Here is a 21245-nt window from a genome sequence, read left to right as displayed (position 1 = left end):
TGAACTGGTCCAATGTTTATATTTATGTTTCTCCCTCTCCCATATTGATAGTTCTGCTTCACGTCACTTGTCTTATCTATTGCATTTTTTCTAGGCTGTATTGTGCATAAATATGTGACTTCAGATTTTGTATTAGTCTAGCCTGATGAAGAGACCTGAGTAGTCTCGAAAGCTTGCAATGTATTACCATCTTTTCAGTTAGCCATTAAAAGGTATCAACTACTGAGGACTCTCAATCCTGAATATTTTTCTATCTACTGGCTAACACGGTACAAAGATATACATCTTTCCTGTATACTAATTATTGTTATTTGTGGAGCTATCTATAGGGCATGCGGAGTTTCTGTGTGTTATAAACAATTTATATTTGAGGGGCTCTTCCCTGATGCTCTGTAAAGGGGTTTGCTATTTGTTATCCCTTTGGATCTCTCTTCTCCCTGCTCCTGTTAAATTCCGGGCCCTCCCCCCACAGTATTTTATATTGGGGTTACCTTATTTACATCAATTTCCTGATGGGCTCATTTTCTTCCACAGGAGTAACCCTTTGCCAGGAGTTTTTCCTGGGAAATACAGTTTTATGTTAACTGACATTTGTACTTTTTCTTAAAAACTGTGACTTTGTGTTTTCCCTAACTTCAAACCCCTTTCGGTATAACTCAGATTGTTCAGATGGAGCGGAAGAAGTCCTGTGAAAATAAAGTAATCTGGCATATATTAGGAGGTCATGGACGGGAGATAGACCCACGGTCTTGCACATATGTGAGTAGTGCACTCAACACTTGCAAACACTAGTCCTTAGGCTTACACTATGACTCGTATAATTTCACTTAGTGTAAGTGGGCTTAATTCCCCTAGAGGGAGAAGACTACTCTTGCAGGAGATGAAGTCTCAGAAAGCGGAGGTAGTGTTTCTGCAGGAGACACATTATGACTATACAAGCACATTTAAGTTCACACTAAATTCTTTTCCCTGTGCCTACTCAGTTTATAATGACAGTAAGAAGGGTGGAGTAGAGATTTTGTTGTCTTCAAATTGTCCACTACAGATCACTAAAGCTCATAGCGATCCATAGGGCAGATTTCTTGTCTTGGAAGCACTTCTGAAGGGTAAGCCACCCATTATTCGGTTGTCCATGACAGCACCACCTGAGAGAGGGGATCCGCCCTCCAGGAACAAGAAACCTACAGATATAAAAGGGCGGCACCTCTCCCACGCATCAGTTGGTTTCCTGCTCCTAGAGGACAGGACTTCCTACAGATCGTCCGTCATGGATCGTCAAGGAAATTCCCAGGCCGGCTGACCGACCCAGGTAGCGGGGGGTCTCCTTCCTCGGTCAGTGCGGGGTCCCTGGAAGCGCCATGGTGGGGTCAGGCAGGTCTCCACGGCAGTGTGCGGAGCAGGTGGAGCAAGGGGTCCGGAGGACAGCCGTCTCCAGAGTGCCAGCACCAGAGGTATGTATACCCCGGGCCCTTCCTGTTGCGTTTCCCCCGGGGTCCAGTCTTCTCCTCAACCTGGTCCTGCGTTAGCACCCAGTCAGCAGGTGCATGTCAGCGCACAGGGGGCTGGAGGTATACCGGGCCGGGGGCACCGTGCCAGCTCCTTCTTGCGCGTTCCCGCAGTCTCAGTTTGAACGGCTGAAGTGACCCGACGGAGGGGGCGGGGCCGGGAACGCCGAAGCCGGAAGTCGGGTGCCGGCCGGCTTCTTTGTATGTGCTGCAGGAGCGCAGCGGTCCTGGGTCGTGTGCAGCGGCCAGGGAGGGGGTGGCCGGAGCGGGGGGAGGGGAGGTCACGGGAGGGTCCCAGGTGGGAGGTGCCCTCGGCCAGAATCCTGCTGACCCGGATATTCGGAGGCAATATAAGGCAGACTGGGACGCCGCTGGGGTACTTCTGAAGGCCCATTGCAGCAATGGATGCGATGGAAGCCCCCATAGACCAACAGGATGAGGTGCAGGAGCACCCGCAGAGACAGACCTCAGTGAAGTCTCATACAAGTGGCCAGCAGAAGAAGCAAGGACGAACGAGCGGACAGAGCCGCAGAAATTCCTCCAGACTGAAGGATCCCCCTGCCTCCCTCCGTGATCTGGTACCTGCTTCGACTGCATGGGTAAGAGACCTCCGTGAAAGTACCCTGATGCAGTGTTCCCTTATGTTTTTTCGCAGGGGAAGAAAAGTTCGGGAAAACAGAAGCACAGGGAGTGTGCCCTCTGTAGTTGCCCCTTGCCAGATGCCCACCCTAAAAAGTTGTGTCAGCCGTGCGTGCAACAGACGGTAGGGTTTAAAAGGGAACAATAGTCTATGGGTAGATTGGCAGGCCCTTACACTCTCCCCCTTTTATACAGGTAGCAGAAGAGACGCCTGACTTCACCACAAGCCTGAGGGAGATAATCAGGACAGAGATGAAAGCCCTATCACAAGGGGAATCTTCTAGGAGAAGAGAGGCTAGTTTTTCAGGCTCGGAGTCCTCGGTCGCCCCTAGGAAGGACGATGACTCCTCAGAGTCCCCTGCCTCCTCTTCGTCTTCTTAGGATGAAGACTCTAGCCGTTTCTGCGTCCCCTTAGACCAAATGGATAAGCTAGTCAAAGCAGTAAGGTCCACCATGGGGGTAGCAGACAGAAAACCAGAACTCTCAACACAGGATATGATATTCGGTGGTCTAAATCCTAGGAAGCGCCTTCCCACTAAATAGCAAAGTCCAGAGCCTGATAGACAGAGAATGGAAGAGGCCTGAAAAAAGGGGCACCTTGCCACCAGCCTTCAAGCGGCGGTACCCTTTTGATGACCCAGTGGTAAGCAGATGGGACAAGGCTCCTAAGCTTGACGCGGCAGTAGCCAAAGCCTCCAAAAAATCCTCCATACCTTTTGATGACATGGCCTCCTTAAAAGATCCGTTGGATAAAAAAGTGGATTCATTTCTAAAAGGAACATGGGAGATGTCAGCTGGCGCTCTAAGACCAGCGGTAGCTGCCACGTGCACAGCCAGATCCATGATGGTCTGGCAAGATCAACTGGATTCTCAGCTGAAAGACAGAGCCTCGAGAGCATCCATCCGGAAGACCCTGCCGATTATTCAGAACGCCACTGCGTTTCTAGCTGACGCTTCAGCAGATTCGGCAAGGATGGTGGCCAGGACCGCAGGATTGTCTAATGCAGCTCGAAGGGCTCTCTGGTTGAAGTGTTAGCCGGGAGATATCCAGGCCAGGTCCCGACTCTGTTCCATTCCGTGTGAGGGGGAATATCTATTTGGTCCCGTGCTGGACGAACTTTTAGAAAAAGCCAGGAATGATAAAAATAAATTCCCCAGTCTGCCGAATCCTTCTTATAGACGTCCCTTTACCAGAAAGGGATATTTCTGTAGAAGGTCGTCCAGAGATCAAGGCAGATGGGATGGAAAAAGAAGGAAAGGTACAGGATTTATGTTTGGAGGATGGGGGCGCCAGGAAGGTCCAGCGCGTGACGCTAAAAAGCCACCCCAATGACTAGTTGCTCCGGTAGGAAGGAGACTAACTGCCTTCTACCCGGCCTGGTTGCTAATTTTTAGTAGCAACTGGATCATGGGGTTGATAGCCTCGGGACTACGACTAGAATTCTCCTGTGTTCCCCAAAATAGATTAAAGGTTACCCCACTCAGCTCTTCCCCATCAGAACAAGCTGCTCTGGAGGCTGAGGTTCATGATCTATGCCGCAAGAAGGTCCTGACAGAGGTACCAGAGGCGGAAAGGGGGAAAGGTTTCTACTCCCCTCTGTTCCCAGTCCGTAAGCCAGACAGCTCCTTCAGGACTAAAAAAAATCTTAAGGCCCTCAATGAGTTTCTGCTCATACGTCCGTTCAAAATGGAAACAATCAATTCCACAATAAAATTGCTGTTTGAAAATTGATTTATGGTGGTGTTAGATTTAAAAGACGCCTACTACCATATACCCATTCATGCAGCTCATCAGCGTTTCCTCAGAGTGGAGGTTCAGTTAGATGGGTCAGTCCAACATTTCCAATATGCAGTCCTCCCCTTTGGTGCGGCAGTCGCTCCCCGGGTGTTTACTAAAGTTATAGCAGAGGTTATGGCCCATCTGCGTGAATCAGACATTCTAGTGGTCCCTACCTGGATGACTTTCTTATTATAGGCAAAACGGTGGAACATTGTTTGAAACAGCTACAAAACGCAATGTCTGCCCTAGAGCGGTTAGGGTGGCTGCTTAACATCAAAAAATCTCAGTTACAGCCAATGAGAGTCCAGCAGTTCTTAGGCCTAATCCTAGATTCTGAGAAGCAGGAATGCCGTCCGCCTACTGAGAAGTTAGTTCGCCTACACTATCAGGTCCTGAACGCTTCCAATAACTCCACCATGTTCCTCAGGAAAGCCATGTCCCTTCTGGGCTCTCTCTTGTCCTGTATCCCCGCGGTCGGGTGAGCCCAGTTTCATGAAAGGAAATTACAGGGCGAGGTTTTATTACATCAAAGAGTCCTTGGGGGTTGCCTGGAGGGCCAGCTAACTTTGTCCCGAAACACGAGGGAGACCCTAGAGTGGTGGCTAGAGAAGAATAATTTATCCAGGGGGGTGCCCTGGGAGTATAACATAACCCGCATAATCACCACGGATGCAAGCCCTTCCGGTTGGGGGGCCCATATGGGGTCATCACGTGCGAGTGTTCTCCGACAATCAGGTCACCGTGGCTTATATCAATCACCAAGGTGGGACTCGTTCCAGACCCCTGATGAATGTAGCAGAGCGTTTGTTCCAACTAGCAGAGCAGCATTTTCTATCTTTAACAGCTCTACATATAAAAGGGAAAGAAAACACCACAGCAGATTTCTTAAGCCGCAATCTACTAAAACAAGGGGAATGGTCCCTAAAAACCGCCATCTTCGACCTGATTGTACAAAAGAGGGGACAACCAGAGGTAGCTTTCTTCGCCACCAAGGAAAACAGGAAAGTAAGACAATTCTGCTCTCTAAATCCCAGAGAGGATCCTCTGGCGGTAGACGCTTTCCTGATAAAGTGGGATTTCAGGCTAGCCTACGGCTTCCCTCCCCTATCCCTCCTACCCCTGGTGATGAGGAAAATCAGAAAAGACAGGGCGAGGATTATAGTAGTCACTCCATTTTGGCCCAGCCGGGCATGGTTCTCATGCCTCAGGACCATGTCGGTGTCCGACCCTTGGGTTCTTCCGGACATCCCGGATCTCCTATCCCAGGGCACAGTTTTCCATCCTCAGGTGGCTGGCCTACATCTGACGGCGTGGAGTTTGAACGGTCACTGCTAAATGATAAAGGTTTCTCCCCAGACCTGATTAACACCCTACTTAAAAGTAGGAAAATCATTACAACCAAAATTTACGTTAGAATCTGGAAGAAATTACTTCAGAACTCAGGAGTAGTCGCTGGGGATTCAGCGCCTATAATTCAAATCTTAGAACTTCTACAAAAAGGACTGGACATGGGTCTTTCCACCAGTTCCCTTAAAGTACAAGTATCAGCCTTAGGGGCCCTCTTTAGCTGCAACATCGCAGGTAATTACTGGGTCAGTAGATTCATTAAGGCGGCAGGTAGATCCAGACCTGTAGTGAAGGATAGGTTCATGCCATGGGACTTGATCCTAGTTCTCACGGCTATGACGGAAGCTCCATTTGAACCTATCTCATCAGCTTCCATAAAAAACCTGTCCCTCAAAGTAGTCTTCCTGGTAGCTCTGACGTCAGCTCGTAGAGTAAGCAACATCCAGGCATTATCTAGGCGTCCTCCTTATATACAGTTCAGAGACGATAGGGTAATTCTTAGGCATGATCCAGCATACTTACCTAAGGTAGTTTCTAGCTTTCATAGGACACAGGAAATAGTCCTTCCATTCTTCCTCCCTAATCCAGCTAATGAGAAGGAAAAGAAACTACACACTCTAGATGTTAGGAGATGTCTCATAGAATATCTGGCAGTTACCGATCCCTGGAAGAAGGATAATGCCCTATTTGTCTCCCATCAAGGCGGTAGGAAAGGTCTTAGAACATCACAAAACACACTAGCCAGGTGGATTAGAGAGGCTATTTCACTAGCATACAACTCAAAAGGCAGATCGGCACCTGGGAAGCTGAGGGCGCATTCCACCAGAGCCATGGCGACCTCGTGGGCCGAAAGATCCGAAGTCTCCATTGACCAGATATGTAAGGCAGCTACTTGGTCCTCTCTGAGCACCTTTTATAGTCATTATAGGGTAGACCTGGGTGCTTCCGCAGACCTCTCCTTTGGTGTAAGGGTGCTGCAGGCTGTAGTCCCTCCCTAAAGTAGTTATTACTCTCTGTAATTCTCTCAGGTGGTGCTGCTAATCATCAATTTCATCAGGAAATAATGAAGGGGGCATGAGACCCCTGAAACGCGTAGAATAAAACCACTGCAATCATACAGCCCTCTTCTTGAATTTGTCTAAAGCGGCAGCGCGGAATATAGCTACAAACTCCCTTTGGATTCAAGATTTCTTTGGTCGCTGAAGACCTGTGGATCTGCAGCAGCCGCTACCTACACGCTCTTATCTCATCCTAACCAGGTGAGCATATTTCATGATATACTGTCTCTTGTAACGTTGATAAGACCCTATTGCGCTTTTTTGTCTCCCCCTTTTTTTTGCAATATGTACTTGATACTTATTCCTAAGATGGGGAAAAAACTCTCTGGTTTGCTCTAATTATCGTCTGATAGCCCTATTAAACTTGGATTGGAAAATATTTACCCTTATGTTCGCTAATAGACTTAATCAGTAGGTTTTTTAGCAGCATCTGAATTAATTAGAAACACACCTGTAGATGTATTTTATTGCACACCTGAAACACACTGCTTCTTTGTGTAGCATCATAGGATAGTCTAAAGAAATCAGCCACGATATTAGGAAGTGAATTGTGGACTTGCGCGAGTCTGGCTCATCCTTGGGTACAATTTCAAGATATCTGAAGGTGCCTCGTTCATCCTGTACAAACTATTATATGCAAGTACAAACAAAATGAGAATGTCCAGCCATTATACCGCTCAGGAAGGAGACAGGTTCTGTGTCCCAGAGATGAACGTGCTTTGGTCCGACATGTGCATATCAACCTAAGGACAAAAGCCAAAGACCTTGTGAAGAACATGATGGCAGAAGCTGATAAGTTTGTGTTAATATCCACAGTGAAACAAGTACTGTATCAACATGGGCAACATGGACAAGATAAAGATTCCCAACTCACATCAGGACTTCAAGATCCCAGGTACTTTCAGCTGCATCAGATTTAATGTGGTGTACCTAATTATTTGTACTAAATGTCCAACTGAGGGTCTGTATGTGGGGGAGACTGGGCAAAAACTGAGAACAAGGATGAATTCTCGCCACCACACAATAAGACAAAAAAGAATGGATCTACCTGTGGCAAAACATTTTAGTATCTCCTATCATAGCATGATGGATATTAAATTACTTGTATTAAAAGATAACTTCAAGTCTCAGAAAGACAGGAGGGTCTGGGAGTATAAATTTATGAGAACCTTTGACACACTCAGTGCAGGAATAAATGTGTCGCATGGATTAATGTCTTTTTACATCAATTAAGGAATTTGCTCTTCAGACCTTCTAGGGGCATCACACAACGCAAAACCAGAACCCAATCAGAGGACAATAAAACATTCAGACTCTTTATCTATGAACTGTTCCAATATTTATGTAGTACAAAAACTTAGCACTCAAAAAGAAAAATTGATTTGACAGTTCCTTTATTGTAAAAGGCATTGAGTTGAGTACATTCCTTTAAACGTTTTTGGTCATACAATTGACCTTCATCAGAAACAGAATTTTTTCACAGTTGGTTTTAACTGGAATGAGTTTTCTCCACATTATTCATAAATATACCCAGGTATTAATGGACTGTTTTGGACTTTGTCACCTTCTTTGTTTCATAACATCCCCCTATATGTACATGTGCCATTTTTCACTCACCGTTTTGTTCTCTTTGTTCCAGTACCGAATAGTGCCTACTCACGACAGCGGTTCTTTAATAATAATATATGGAATTTTCCATTACAGCTCCTCTCAGGTACCTGTCTTGGCAATCATTCCAGTCGGCTATCACCTTTTATGTGGTGTTGCACACCAAGTAGCACTGACCACGAATTTCACAGTATCCTTTATTGTTTAGTGTCACACTTGTTGCCTGTTTTAAACTTCCTAGGGCACATTTTTTACATATGTTCCTTACAAACCATCACAGCACGGACTTTCCATCACCGCCCTTGGAACCTGTGGAGTCTCACTAGGCTCACTTGAACCTTATCTCAGGATTCGCTATTTTCAGTGTTTATTTAGTTATCGACTTTTTGTTTAAACTATACATGATGTTCATACGGTCATTATCAGCATCCTGTAGCTCTGACATTTGTAATATATTCATTTGTTTACTAATTATAATGCCTTGTCTTTTGTAAACTCATTCCAGTTAAAACCAACTGTGAAAAAATTCTGTTTCTGATGAAGGTCAATTGTATGACCGAAAACGTTTAAAGGAATGTACTCAACTGGATGCCTTTTACAATAAAGGAACTGTCAAATCAATTTTTCTTTTTGAGTGCCAAGTTTTTGTACTACATTGTTAGGTGGCTGGATACCCGACTTGTGCACCTCTCTTCTCATTGAGTGCCGTGTTTTTCTATTTTGTTCCAATATTTATGTTTATCCCTCTCCCATAATGACAATTCTGCTTCACGTCACTTGTCTTATCTATTGCGTTATTTCTGTGCTGTTTTGTGCATAAATATGTTAATCTTCAGATGTTTTATTAGGCTAATTTCACACATCAGGTTTTCGGCGTCAGGCGCGTTCCGGCGTCGTGCCGGAGCGCCGGATCCGGCAAATGTTTTGACAGCCAAAACCGGATCCGTCTCATCCGGTTCATCCGGTTTTCGATCCGTTTTTCGACGGATTACGCCGGATCCGGTTTTTAAAATCGCCCCTTGGGGCCTTCCGAAAGGCATTGGCTACTGAAAAACTATACATAGCGTGTTCCTACAGCCCTTCTTTGACAGGTTGTAGAGGAGAAAGTGCAGGTTGGAGAGAAGAGCAAGTTACTGGCGAAGATGGATGTTGTGATTGGATATATTTTGAAGAATTTGGCGGATTTTACAGCGGAGCCGAATCGTTTGAGGGTGATTGTTCTGGAGAAGGAGAGAGCGAGACAGCAGCGCATCAGGCATCGTAGATGACGTTTGTGGATCCACCCCATCACAGCCAAGAGAATGACGCGTGGGGTCTATTCTACACTCTGCATGGACCTTAGACGAAACCCGGATAAATTTTTTGGATATGTTCGGATGAAAATGGAGAATTTTGATTACTTGGTGGAGCGCATTGCACAGCTCATAAGAAAATCGGACACCTATTGCCGCTTCTCTGTTTCACCCGCAGAGCGTCTGATGGTGACTTTAAGGTAAGCCACATTTATTGGATATGCTCGCATCAGAGCACACTTTTACTGCAATCTTGTTGGTGGTAGTTTGCATCTCCAAGTGTTATAGCTGAGTTTTGGTATGTAATGCTGTGATTTTAAACTAATTGATTGTTTTTTAATTCCCCACAGATTTCTTGCAACTGGAGAATCCCTTTCGTCACTGCATTTCCAGTACAGACTCGGGATTTCCACCATATCTGGAATAGTGAAGTACACATGCCGTGCACTGTGGGACTCCTTAGCTGAAGAGTTTTTACCAGAGCCCACAACAGAGAGGTGGATTGAAATTTCAGAAAAGTTTCAACAGATATGTCAGTTTCCGAACTGCTTGGGCGCTGCGGACGGGAAACATATCCGCATTATAAAGCCAGCCGGATCGGGATCGGAATATTTCAATTACAAGAAATTTTTTTCAATTGTCCTCATGGTCATCGCTGATGCGGAATACAAATTTATTGCTGTTGATATTGGGGCCTATTGCCGCTCCAAAGACTCTCAAGTTTTCAAACTGTCTGCCATGGGGCGTAAACTGTATGGAAACACCTTCCAGTTCCCACCCCCTAGACCGCTGCCGCAAACATCTGGTCCACCTATGCCATTTGTCTGTGTAGGGGATGAAGCCTTCAAGCTGTCAGAACACCTTTTGAAACCGTACGGTAGCAGAGGATTGTGAAGAACAAAACGCATTTTTAATTACCGCCTCCCTTTGGTATTCTGACAGCCAAATGGCGGGTCCTATTGACTGCAATCAACCTCAAGACAGAAACTGTGGACGAGGTGATCAAAGCTTGCGTGGTACTCCACAATTTTGTTATCTGCGAGGAATCCATTTCCATTGAGGACACCTCTGAAGAAACCACCTTGCAAGATTACCATGACATTACCACTAGAAGTTCTGTGACGGTTTCAGTAATGAGGGACAATTTTGCACTATACTTTATGTCACCTCAAGGCAGAGTACACTGGCAGGATGACAGAGTGTGAAAGATTTGTGCCCTTAACCAAACTGGTGTACCTTCTGTACCAACAGTATATACCTTTGACAACCAAAGTTGGCTATCTTGTCATGGTCTTAATATTTTTACCTTTAGGCCACAGGTGTGTACCTGGTTGTGTTTTATGCAAAGTATTTCACCTTTTAACAAAAGTTGTGTACATTGTTAGGAAATCACCAACAATAAACACAACTTTTTAGGTGAAATACTTTGCTTCAAACACAACCAGGAACACAACTGTGGCAAAAAGCTAAAATTTACCCACAGTTATATACCTGGTTTTGAATACCTTTTTACCTTTGAAATACCCTGTATTTAACCTTTTTTTTAAACATATTTCGCCGCAGAAAGAAATGACAGACAACCATTGTAAAATGATAATTTAACTTTTATTTAAAATATTTTTTTTTTGTAAAATGTTTTTAAAGTGAAAAAAACTTTTTTAATAAAGGTTTTAAACCAAATGGCCATTTTTATTAAAAAACACACATTACAAATCTGTGTAGTGTGGGGTGGAAATACTGCTGGAGGGGCTGCGGGACACTTCGACACTGGGAGTGTGGAGAGAGGACTGGGATCGTGGTGGGGAAGGAACAGTTAGAGGTGAAGGTGTGGAAAAAGCTACAGAATGGGTGGACATGTGGGAGGCAGAAGAGGTGGTGGGCGGTGGAGTGGAGGGTTGGGCAGGGACTGTAGGAGCAGATGATGTTGATGGAAAGTTGTATGGGGAAGGAGTTTGGTACGGGGAAGGAGTTTGGTATGGGGCAGGTTGCTGGAAGTGGGGAGATGTCTGGTACTGGGGAGGTTGATGGTACTGGGGAGGTTGCTGGTACTGGGGAGGTTGCTGGTACTGGGGAGGTGGCTGGTATGTAATAGGAGGGGGAGGATGGAAAGTGGCTGGAGGGGGTGCAGGTGGAGGAACTACTACAGTTCTGGAAAGATGCATTCAGATGCAAGAACTCTGGCGCATAAGTCTTTTCCTGACCCCTCTGCCGCTGCCGCCCAGTACCCGCAGGTGTACTAGAGGTGGCAGGGGCAGAAGGGTGGGGTAAAGGGAAAGCGATCTCCTCACCAGCAGCTTCTTGTAATGTAGGCGGCCACGATGCTCCTGTGCTGGTGGATGGGACAGATGGGTCGAATGTGTGGGAAGGCTGGGAAGGTGCAGATGTACCGGGGCGATTGAAGTGTCCCTCGGTGCCGGTCTCCTCAGGGATCGCCTCAGAAGGGTCCAATCGTACAGGCTCCCGAGTGCTGCTCACCGTGCTGTGGAATAAAGAGAAAAAAAAACAATTAAAATAGTGACATGGCATGGCCCTGGCTGAAAAAAAATTGTTACATCTAAACATTTTTTTTCACATGTGGTGTGTAATATTTACCTTCTGGTGACCATTGTATCCCGGAGGAACGACAGGGCTCGTGCGTACTTGTACTTGGTCCTGCGTCCTCCAGATCCACTCGGGGCCCGCATCTCTTTATTGAACTCCTTCTTGAAACGATCCCTCACAGACCACCACCGCTTCACAATTCTGTCCCCTGAAACGAGAAAGGACAAAGTGGTTAGTATACAACATCAGTGTTTCCCAAACTCCAGTCCTCATGGTCCCCAGAGGTCATGTTTTCAGGATTTCCATAGTAAATAGAAATCCTGAACACATGATCCGTGGGGACCACGAAGACTGGAGTTCGGGAAACACTGGTTTACATCAAGCAACCGGTACTGTATATACTTACGCTCTTTAATCTGGGCCCGAGCATCGAGGTCCTCCCAGTGGCCCACAAGGAGCAAACAGATTTCCTCCCAGAGTCGTCGGGTAACAATCAGGTCAGCATGGCGGCGGTCAGCCATATTCCATAGCGGCTCCCTTTCTCTGACGAGATCGATAAGGTGGTCAACATCAATTCCTCCATCCTCACCATCTGAGTCGGGAGCACGCTGTGAAGGCTGTTAAAGTAAAATAGAAAAATAGCAAAATTAGTCACCACACTTAAGACATGAAATAAAAAGTGTACCAAAATGTAGCTTAAATATTATACTTACACGCTGGTGACCGCCGCGTTGCTGTCGCCGACGACCCTGGGAGGCACTGCGAGGACCTCTTGGCCGAGCACCAGATTGGGAAGACTAGAGAAGAAAAGAGAAAAATTTATGTGTTTGGAAGTTGGCATTTGTTTGCTGTGTGTGGTCTGCAGTACATTGTTTTCTATGTGTTGTGTGTAGTGTGATGTTGTGTTTCTGCGTTTGATGCAAAAAACTTACCAATTATGAGCCCACTCCAGGTGTCTGTCCACCCCTTCCTTCTTCTTCTGAGAGCTCCTCTTCAGCTTGTGATTCCTGTTTTGAAATAAAAGGCAATGAATAGACATATATGAGATGATGGATTTTGGAAATAAAGACTTACCGTCAAACGCTGACGATGCGAGGGAGGGCTCCCAGAAGAAGATGTGCTGTCATGTTGCTGGCGGGACTCCATGGCTGTGGGTGGTGCTGCTGCTGTTGCTGCTGCCAGTGCTGCCAGTGCTGCCACTGGTGCTGCTGCATCTCTTGGGCGGCTGTTGAATAAAGAGAAACAAAGGGCCAATGAATATCTTGATATTCCATGGCCCTAGTTTTGAGGAATGGGGGATTTGATAATTACCGTCTCTCATCTGCTGCTGGACTCCCCTCCCGTTGTTCAGCATGTTCCCTTTGCTGCTCCATTTGGGGTGGTGGTGGTGCTGATGGTGCTGCAGTGGTCTCCTGCCTTCTCCTACGCCTGGTTGCTGTCTTGGGTGGCATGTTGGGTGTGGCTGAGGGTCCCACTGTCATGCTTTTATATATGTGTGCTGTGGGCAGAGCTACTGAGCATGCTCAGACCCAAAAAACCGGATCCGGCGCATTGCGGCGCTCATAGACTTTCATTGTGTGAAAAAGCCGGACGCGCCGGATCCGGCGTGTCCGGCTTTTTCGCCGGAGACAAAAAACGTTACAGTAGCCGTTTTTTCCAGACGCCGGATTGCGACACATTGCCGGATCCGGCAAAAACCGGATAAAACGCATGGCCATCCGGCGCGATCCGGCGCAAATGCAAGTCAATGGGGGGGGAAACCGGATCCGGCATTGCATTTCGCCGGATCCGGTTTTTGTCAAAAGTGCCGGATCGCGCCTGACGGCGAAAACCTGATGTGTGAAAGAGGCCTTAGTCTAGCCAGATGAAGAGACCTGAGTAGTCTTGAAAGCTTGCAATGTGTTACCATTTTATCAGTTAGCCATTAAAAGGTATCAATCACTCAGGACTCTCAATTCTAAATATTTTTCTTTCTACTGGCTAACATGCTACAAAGATATATATCTTTCCTGTAGTAAATCTCATATACTATAACATTTTTATTGCTTTGGAGTTGAAGTTTACAATGAAGTTTGATCAAGTATATTTGAGAAAATACACAAAAAATATTCATAGGTAATTAGTAGCTCCAGTTATGTGATTTTTTTAGAACTGTAGAAAAATACAGAGTATCTTGCTTTATTACACCATTGAAAATGTATATATCTATCTTAAGGATAGTATACTGCAGGGTAGGATGTGGATTATTGTCTGCGCTGCCCAAATGATGAAATTCCGGGAGTAGGTAGAAGTTAACAGTGGTTTATTCGAGGCGTTAACAGTGGTTTATTCATCTGCAGCGTGGACAATAATCCACATCCTACCCTGCAGTATACTATGTTATCTGATTAATGTTCGACCTGTGGTTCTGCGGCTGCCTATACCGACTATATGTGCTTTGACTACTAAATACTAGGTGAGTAGCTTTTTTTGTGAAAATCGCTGTTTAATTTGTGGGATAAGACCCTATTTTGTGCTTTGTGTCTCCTTTTTCTTCAAGTATCTTAAGGATAGTAATACGGAAGCATACTGTAGGTGTTCTACAACTGACCAGTACAAACGCTTATGTGAACTTGTCCGAGTTCTGTCAGTTTTTTCCACGGGCAACACTCAGACAAACAGTACAGTTGTGTGATCACAGCCCATGAAGCAGCCAGATGTAAACATATTAAGGATGGCTGCTACTTATGGGGCCACTGCTGAGTGCTTGCCCACCAGGCTAACATTTGCCAGCCAGTCCCTGTGGTCTGTAATCAGTCATCTGAAAATGATCTGCTGTAGTCAAATTTCATCCAACAAATATTTGCTAGGGTTGAAAGCTTTCATTGTCAGTAACTTTATAACTTTATTCTAATATATATGGGCATATTAAGATTTCTATTCAAAGAAGAAGGTGATGATGATGAATGCGTGGTAGACTCTTTACTCTTTGCAATAATATTAGCTGCTGAAACCCTTATTTTGCATGATAGTCAATTGAACATGCAGCAAAAACAAGTGAAAAGTTAAAAAGTCAATACTGTGTTTCTTCTATGACTTTTTTAATATTTTAACATTTGAAGGCTTGATGGCTCATGGTCAGTTAGGGTCCATTGTAGTTGTTATTGTCCCCAGACAAGCTGTATAGTTGCCCAAGGTAGCTTTTTCACCATTAACCCATTAACCCCTGGACCATTTTCCATTTCGTTTCTTTGCGTTTTCGCTTTTTGCTCCTTTTCTTCCCAGAGCAATATTTTTTTTATTTTTTGGTTAATATGGCAATGTAAAGGCTTGTTTTTTGCTGGACAAATTGTACTTTTGAATAAAACCATTTGTTTGAACATATTGTGTACTGGAAAACGGGAAAAAAATTCCAAGTGTGGTTGTTTTTCTAACCATGTTCACAAAATGCTAATACTGACCTGCCATTATGATTCTCCAGGTCATTACGAGTAGAGTTGAACAAATTTGTTTGTATTCGGTTCCGAATACGATCGGAATCGAATATTGTTTTTGCAATATTTGTTGAACAAAACCAAACATCATTAGAGTCAATGGGAGTAGAAATTACCGAATATGTTCGGAACCGATCATAAGACATACATTCGGCACAAATAGAGTTCGAATATGGCACGAATGTCAAAATGAGATTTAGCGACCAAATCCAAACAAATTCTAATTACAAGTTTGTAGATACCAAACATTTAGTTTTTTCCTTATTTGTACACTGATTATAATATTTGGGCATTATATGATATGCCATAATAGGCAAACAAAGGTACTACACAGAACATTGAAGTTTACAGGAGTTGTCTAACCTTAGGGTTCTAGTCTGCTGTCACTCTGCAGACTTGCGAATCCTCACAGCGCACACACTGATCTTCTGATGTTGGTGCTGGGAGTGGTGGGCACGTGACTGTAAGTATGCAATTTGCATACATACAGTCACATGCTGACTAGATGTGCAGGCCTCTCTTATTGCAAGTGTATTGACGCATTGGAATGTGGCTGGAAGTACACATCTCACATACTTGTGGTCACATAACTGCCTGATTCCCGGCGTCAGCACCGAAGAATCTTCACAGCGCACAGTGCACACACCATGTGGATTCACTAGTTTGCAGTCACATAGAGTGACTCTCTGCAGACTTGTACCCAATGGCTGGAAAACACCTTTAAGGCTTGCACTGTTTTCATATCTATAAGAATAGTAAAAATGCTAATTGTAATGTAAGAAATAATTGCAGATCCAATTTTTCTGTTACTACTTTGAAGTTCATATTCTGCTTTCATCACAGATACTACGTGTGGATGATAATTTAATGCAAGCAGAAACATTATTCATGATATATTTTAAGGAAAAAACTTCAAAATTGCTTGAGGGTTTTCCTGACCACTTTATTGAACCAAAGCCACAAGTAAAGTCTTGCAGTTATATAGTAGCCACATATGAAACATTTGCTGTGGTAAGTAAGGTCATAGTTCTTAGAAGCTTACCTATATTCTGCCGGTAAAGCTGTGTAGGTCTTTTACAAAATGTCACAAACGATGACGGGGGAATTTTGGTGAGAACTGTTGGAAGGTGTATAAAAAAGGACAACACACTTGACCCTACTTATGAAAGGAGTTGGCAAGACGCTAGCTATCTCATCTCAAGGTTTTGAAGCAAGAAAATACATTAGGTTAAGAGTGAATTCTATCAAGATGAAAATCAGTTGCATCCTCAAGCAAGCGCTCTGCCTGATGAGCCTATTGATTCTAACAAGTGAAGGCAAACTTCCAATGAATAGAATGTGTCCTACTGGACGAATATTGATAGAAAAAGAAAATCTGCTTAATAAGACAACGGAGTTCAAAAAACTTTTTCCAGTAAGTAAATACACAGTAAACTCATACAGAAAGTTTCTAGGAGGGCTGTAGATGTATAAGTTCTTTGATTTCAAATGTCATCTGTAACCTACCCTATATTCTGTTTCACCAGGATGACATAACCAACATCAAGCTGTTGACTAATGCACTGAAAAAGGAGTTTATGGTAAGTATTTGGTGGAGAGTATGTGGTAAACACATCACATGTAATATTAAGATTTACAGTCATTTACATGTCTCTGGTTTTGTCTTACAGGAGAACTGCAGTACAAGACTCCATTTGCTGTCATTTTACACTAAGGATGTGCTGTCTGATACCCTGGTCTTGTCTGAAGCACAGAAATCTGGTATTCGTGAAGCCTTTTTGAAAATTGAAGATTTGCTCAAGATCAAGCCATGTGTGAGTAAAATCTACTCTCAAGAGTGAAAACAGAGATTTTAGGAGGTGTCCTCTAACAGTCTAAGGTGTTTTAGCACTTTACTGTGTCACTTTCACTTGGTGTAAATTCTTTGCAGTGTGATACAAGAAGCATCTCCTGATCACTTATTTCTTTTGCAATGCTTTATTGTTTTAAGACTATATATTATGTCTCTTGTTCTAAAATTTCACCTGCTGTCTTTCTCAATAAGTATGTATTATCATGGGAATGTACTAAATGAAAGCCATGACCGTATTTTACACAGACTCTTTTCGTCTTAAAAAAACAAAAGACTTAAGAGTATTTTTAACATAAAGATTTGTTCAAAATCTCACGGTTTTCATTCTATACAGAGCCTTGACCAGTATGACAGATTCAACCAGATCCCTATTGATCCTGATAGATCCCACTGACTTTTAATGGAATAGGATATTTCAGACAAGACATTCTTTATATTTGTGATTTTCATTTTTTTTTATTAAAGCTGGTCTCCTAGAATGAAGTTATATTATTTGTATTTAATTATTTAATTATTTAGTATTATCATATTTAATATGTCTAGGCATAGACTGCTGCTAATTATTCATACCACACTTATCGATTTGTGATGTGGTAGGACATAGGTAGCGTATAAAATGTTTGAAGGACAATACATCTAATTAAGGCTTTGCTCACATCACTTGTAAGTCTTATGGAGATATCTATGGGATGGATGTAAAACTCTGATGGAAGGCTCTGATGAAGACTATTGTGTCACCCTTATACTCCTACGAGTATGTTAAAAAATAGTGTTCCACACAGTGTACTTTTTATTAGATGCCTGAACATAGAATAAGGTAGGCTACTATTGCACTATTCTATACAATGAAAAAAGTTATACCTGTATATTGCTGGTTTAAGGATGGAAAAAGCAAACTCCGCTTCTTTCAGAAGAATATATATGCTGGGAGCTTTCAGAGTATATACAAGAAATTTAGTATTGTAGTTTGGGTAAAAGATTCAAAAGCGTTTTATCGCTATTATCTAGCATATTGGTACCACAGCAAAAAGTATAGAAATATTAATTATTTTTACACATTTAAAGTTCACCTAAGCTTTACCAAATTTTTCTATATGTTGTAGTCGCTGTAACGCCATGCAAATAGGTAGGGTGGTAGCAGGCTGGGTACAAAGACTCCACCAATTGCTCAATATAATGTTTCAGCTCCAGCAACATTTAGAAAACCTTGATAATGTGTAGGTACAGTTTAAGTATTGAATGCATAAAAAAATGCAAAGAAGGATAAATTCAATGTACTTTGACTTAATCTATACAAACAGGTGAGAGCAAAAGAAATTATATAAGCAAATCAAATAAATTTAAATTAAATAAAAGAAAATAATGATATATATGATATAATCTAAACTGACACCAAATACTTTAATTTCCAGCAGCGGGCCCATGAATGCTATTTAAATAAGTCAACTGAAGAAACTGAAGGAATGAAGGAGCTGAGAAATAAGATTACTAAGGTAGATAATAAACTAATAACTAACAAATTAAACATTTGTAAACCAATTAAGTGCATTGTGAGTAGTAATGACAGCTTCCTTTTTTATGGAATCAATTCATCTATGGGAATAGTTTTGTGTCCCCATAATATACTGTACATAATGCTCACTCTCTATTGACACACAAGACTTTGCAAATATTTTAAGTCTATTTATTTTTTAATAGTATTAATAAAATGGTATTGTTATAAAGTTATACTAGTAATTTACCAAAGCATTATTCTAAATTAAGATATGTAATTTTCATGGCAATTCATTTTTAATTCTAAATTAAAAGGTTACTCTGGTTAACACTTTATTTGCCACACTTTTATGTTGCTAAATTGATGTCTTTACAAAAAATGTATGTGTAGCATTTACATTGTTCCCTCCTTCTTTTACACATTTCTCATCTTGTATACGTCATTATTATCACAAAAAAACAACTTTACAATGGTTAATGATAGAGATGGGTAGATTGATTTGTGAGACTCTAGTCCATGATCCAGGTCAGTAGTCTCTAGCTACTGGACGGGAGCTCTGCAAATCTTTTACCTTTTGGGATAACTGGCATGGCTTTTGATTAGCTGGGCTGATGTGATGTCATCATTGGGGCATCAATAATTAATGACTGATTGATAAATAAAATTATTTGCAAAGTGCATTTATGGCCAGGGTCAGACTTGCGAGAAATTCGCATGAGTCTTGTACTTCAATATCCGGCACTGCCGCCGGCTCTCGGATCGGAGTGTTCAGCTGCATGTATTTCTATGCAGCTGAATGCTTTGGTCCCGAGTGCCGGTGGCAGTGCCAGGTATTGACGTGCGAGACTTGTACGAGTTTCTCGCAATTCTGACCCCGGCCTAAAGCTCTGTGTTGTATGACTCTAGAACTTCACAGGAATAGCATGAACATTATTTTGTCATTTTCTATGCTGTTATCACTATGGTATCGAATACTAATTAAACATTTTGTTTTTATAGATAACTTTAAAAGAAAAATTACATAAAGCCATCAGTGAAATCGATACACTTATTTTGTGGATCAATTCATTTATCAGTGAGATAAGGAGAATGCGACAATGAAACACTAGAGGAAAAGTTATCTCCAAACTCACAAATTATATATTTAAAGATAATGTAACTTGATTATGTTATCTGTAACTAACTGAACCAAAATGATTGTAATCTCGTGCCTATATTTAAGACTTGACTGTGTTTACTTGAAATATTTATGTGATAATATATTTATATGGGAAAAGGGAGTATTACAGTGGGGCAAAAAAGTATTTAGTCAGTCAGCAATAGTGCAAGTTCCACCACTTAAAAAGATGAGAGGCGTCTGTAATTTACATCATAGGTAGACCTCAACTATGGGAGACAAACTGAGAAAAAAAAATCCAGAAAATCACATTGTCTGTTTTTTTTTCATTTGATTTGCATATTATGGTGGAAAATAAGTATTTGGTTAGAAACAAGCAAACAAGAGTTCTGGCTCTCACAGACCTGTAACTTCTTCTTTAAGAGTCTCCTCTTTCCTCCACTCATTACCTGTAGTAATGGCACCTGTTTAAACTTGTTATCAGTATAAAAAGACACCTGTGCACACCCTCAAACAGTCTGACTCCAAGCTCCACTATGGTGAAGACCAAAGAGCTGTCAAAGGACACCAGAAACAAAATTGTAGCCCTGCACCAGGCTGGGAAGACTGAATCTGCAATAGCCAATCAGCTTGGAGTGAAGAAATCAACTGTGGGAGCAATAATTAGAAAATGGAAGACATACAAGACCACTGATAATCTCCCTCGATCTGGTGCTCCATGCAAAATCCCACCCCGTGGGGTCAGAATGATCACAAGAACGGTGAGCAAAAATCCCAGAACCACGCGGGGGGACCTAGTGAATGAACTGCAGAGAGCTGGGACCAATGTAACAAGGCCTACCATAAGTAACACACTACGCCACCATGGACTCAGATCCTGCAGTGCCAGACGTGTCCCACTGCTTAAGCCTGTACATGTCCGGGCCCGTCTGAAGTTTGCTAGAGAGCATTTGGATGATCCAGAGGAGTTTTGGGAGAATGTCCTATGGTCTGATGAAACCAAACTGGAACTGTTTGGTAGAAACACAACTTGTCGTGTTTGGAGGAAAAAGAATACTGAGTTGCATCCATCAAACACCATACCTACTGTAAAGCATGGTGGTGGAAACATCATGCTTTGGGGCTGTTTCTCTGCAAAAGGGCCAGGACGACTGATCCGGGTACATGAAAGAATGAATGGGGCCATGTATCGTGAGATTTTGAGTGCAAACCTCCTTCCATCAGCAAGGGCATTGCAGATGAAACGTGGCTGGGTCTTTCAACATGACAATGATCCAAAACACACCGCCAGGGCAACGAAGGAGTGGCTTCGTAAGAAGCATTTCAAGGTCCTGGAGTGGCCTAGCCAGTCTCCAGATCTCAACCCTATAGAAAACCTTTGGAGGGAGTTGAAAGTCCGTGTTGCCAAGCGAAAAGCCAAAAACATCACTGCTCTAGAGGAGATCTGCATGGAGGAATGGGCCAACATACCAACAACAGTGTGTGGCAACCTTGTGAAGACTTACAGAAAACGTTTGACCTCTGTCATTGCCAACAAA

The 21245-nt window shown here is 43.0% G+C and overlaps 1 protein-coding gene across 1 annotated transcript; it reads left to right on the top strand.

Moving 5' to 3' along the window:
• The first annotated feature begins 16579 nt into the window (after nt 1–16579).
• On the top strand, nt 16580–19691 carry IL26 (interleukin 26). The gene is made up of 5 exons (XM_073555539.1): nt 16580–16657; nt 16770–16823; nt 16914–17057; nt 18508–18588; nt 19590–19691. The coding sequence occupies exons 1-5, from the start codon at nt 16580–16582 to the stop codon at nt 19689–19691; spliced, it is 459 nt and encodes a 152-aa protein (XP_073411640.1).
• The last annotated feature ends 1554 nt before the right edge of the window (nt 19692–21245 follow it).

This window comes from Dendrobates tinctorius, unplaced genomic scaffold, assembly GCF_039654945.1.
Source record: "Dendrobates tinctorius isolate UK_male_01 unplaced genomic scaffold, ASM3965494v1 ptg000224l, whole genome shotgun sequence".
NCBI classification, from domain to species: domain Eukaryota; kingdom Metazoa; phylum Chordata; class Amphibia; order Anura; family Dendrobatidae; genus Dendrobates; species Dendrobates tinctorius.
Note: the sequence above shows the minus strand (reverse complement) of the source record. Positions and strands in the feature narration are given on the sequence as shown.

Coding starts and splice junctions, on each gene's coding strand:
- IL26 (XM_073555539.1), top strand. CDS start 16,580: ATGTGTCCTACTGGACGAATATTGATAGAAAAAGAAAATCTGCTTAAT. Junction 16,658..16,769: donor AGTTCAAAAAACTTTTTCCA/GTAAGTAAATAC, acceptor CTGTTTCACCAG/GATGACATAACCAACATCAA. Junction 16,824..16,913: donor CACTGAAAAAGGAGTTTATG/GTAAGTATTTGG, acceptor TTTGTCTTACAG/GAGAACTGCAGTACAAGACT.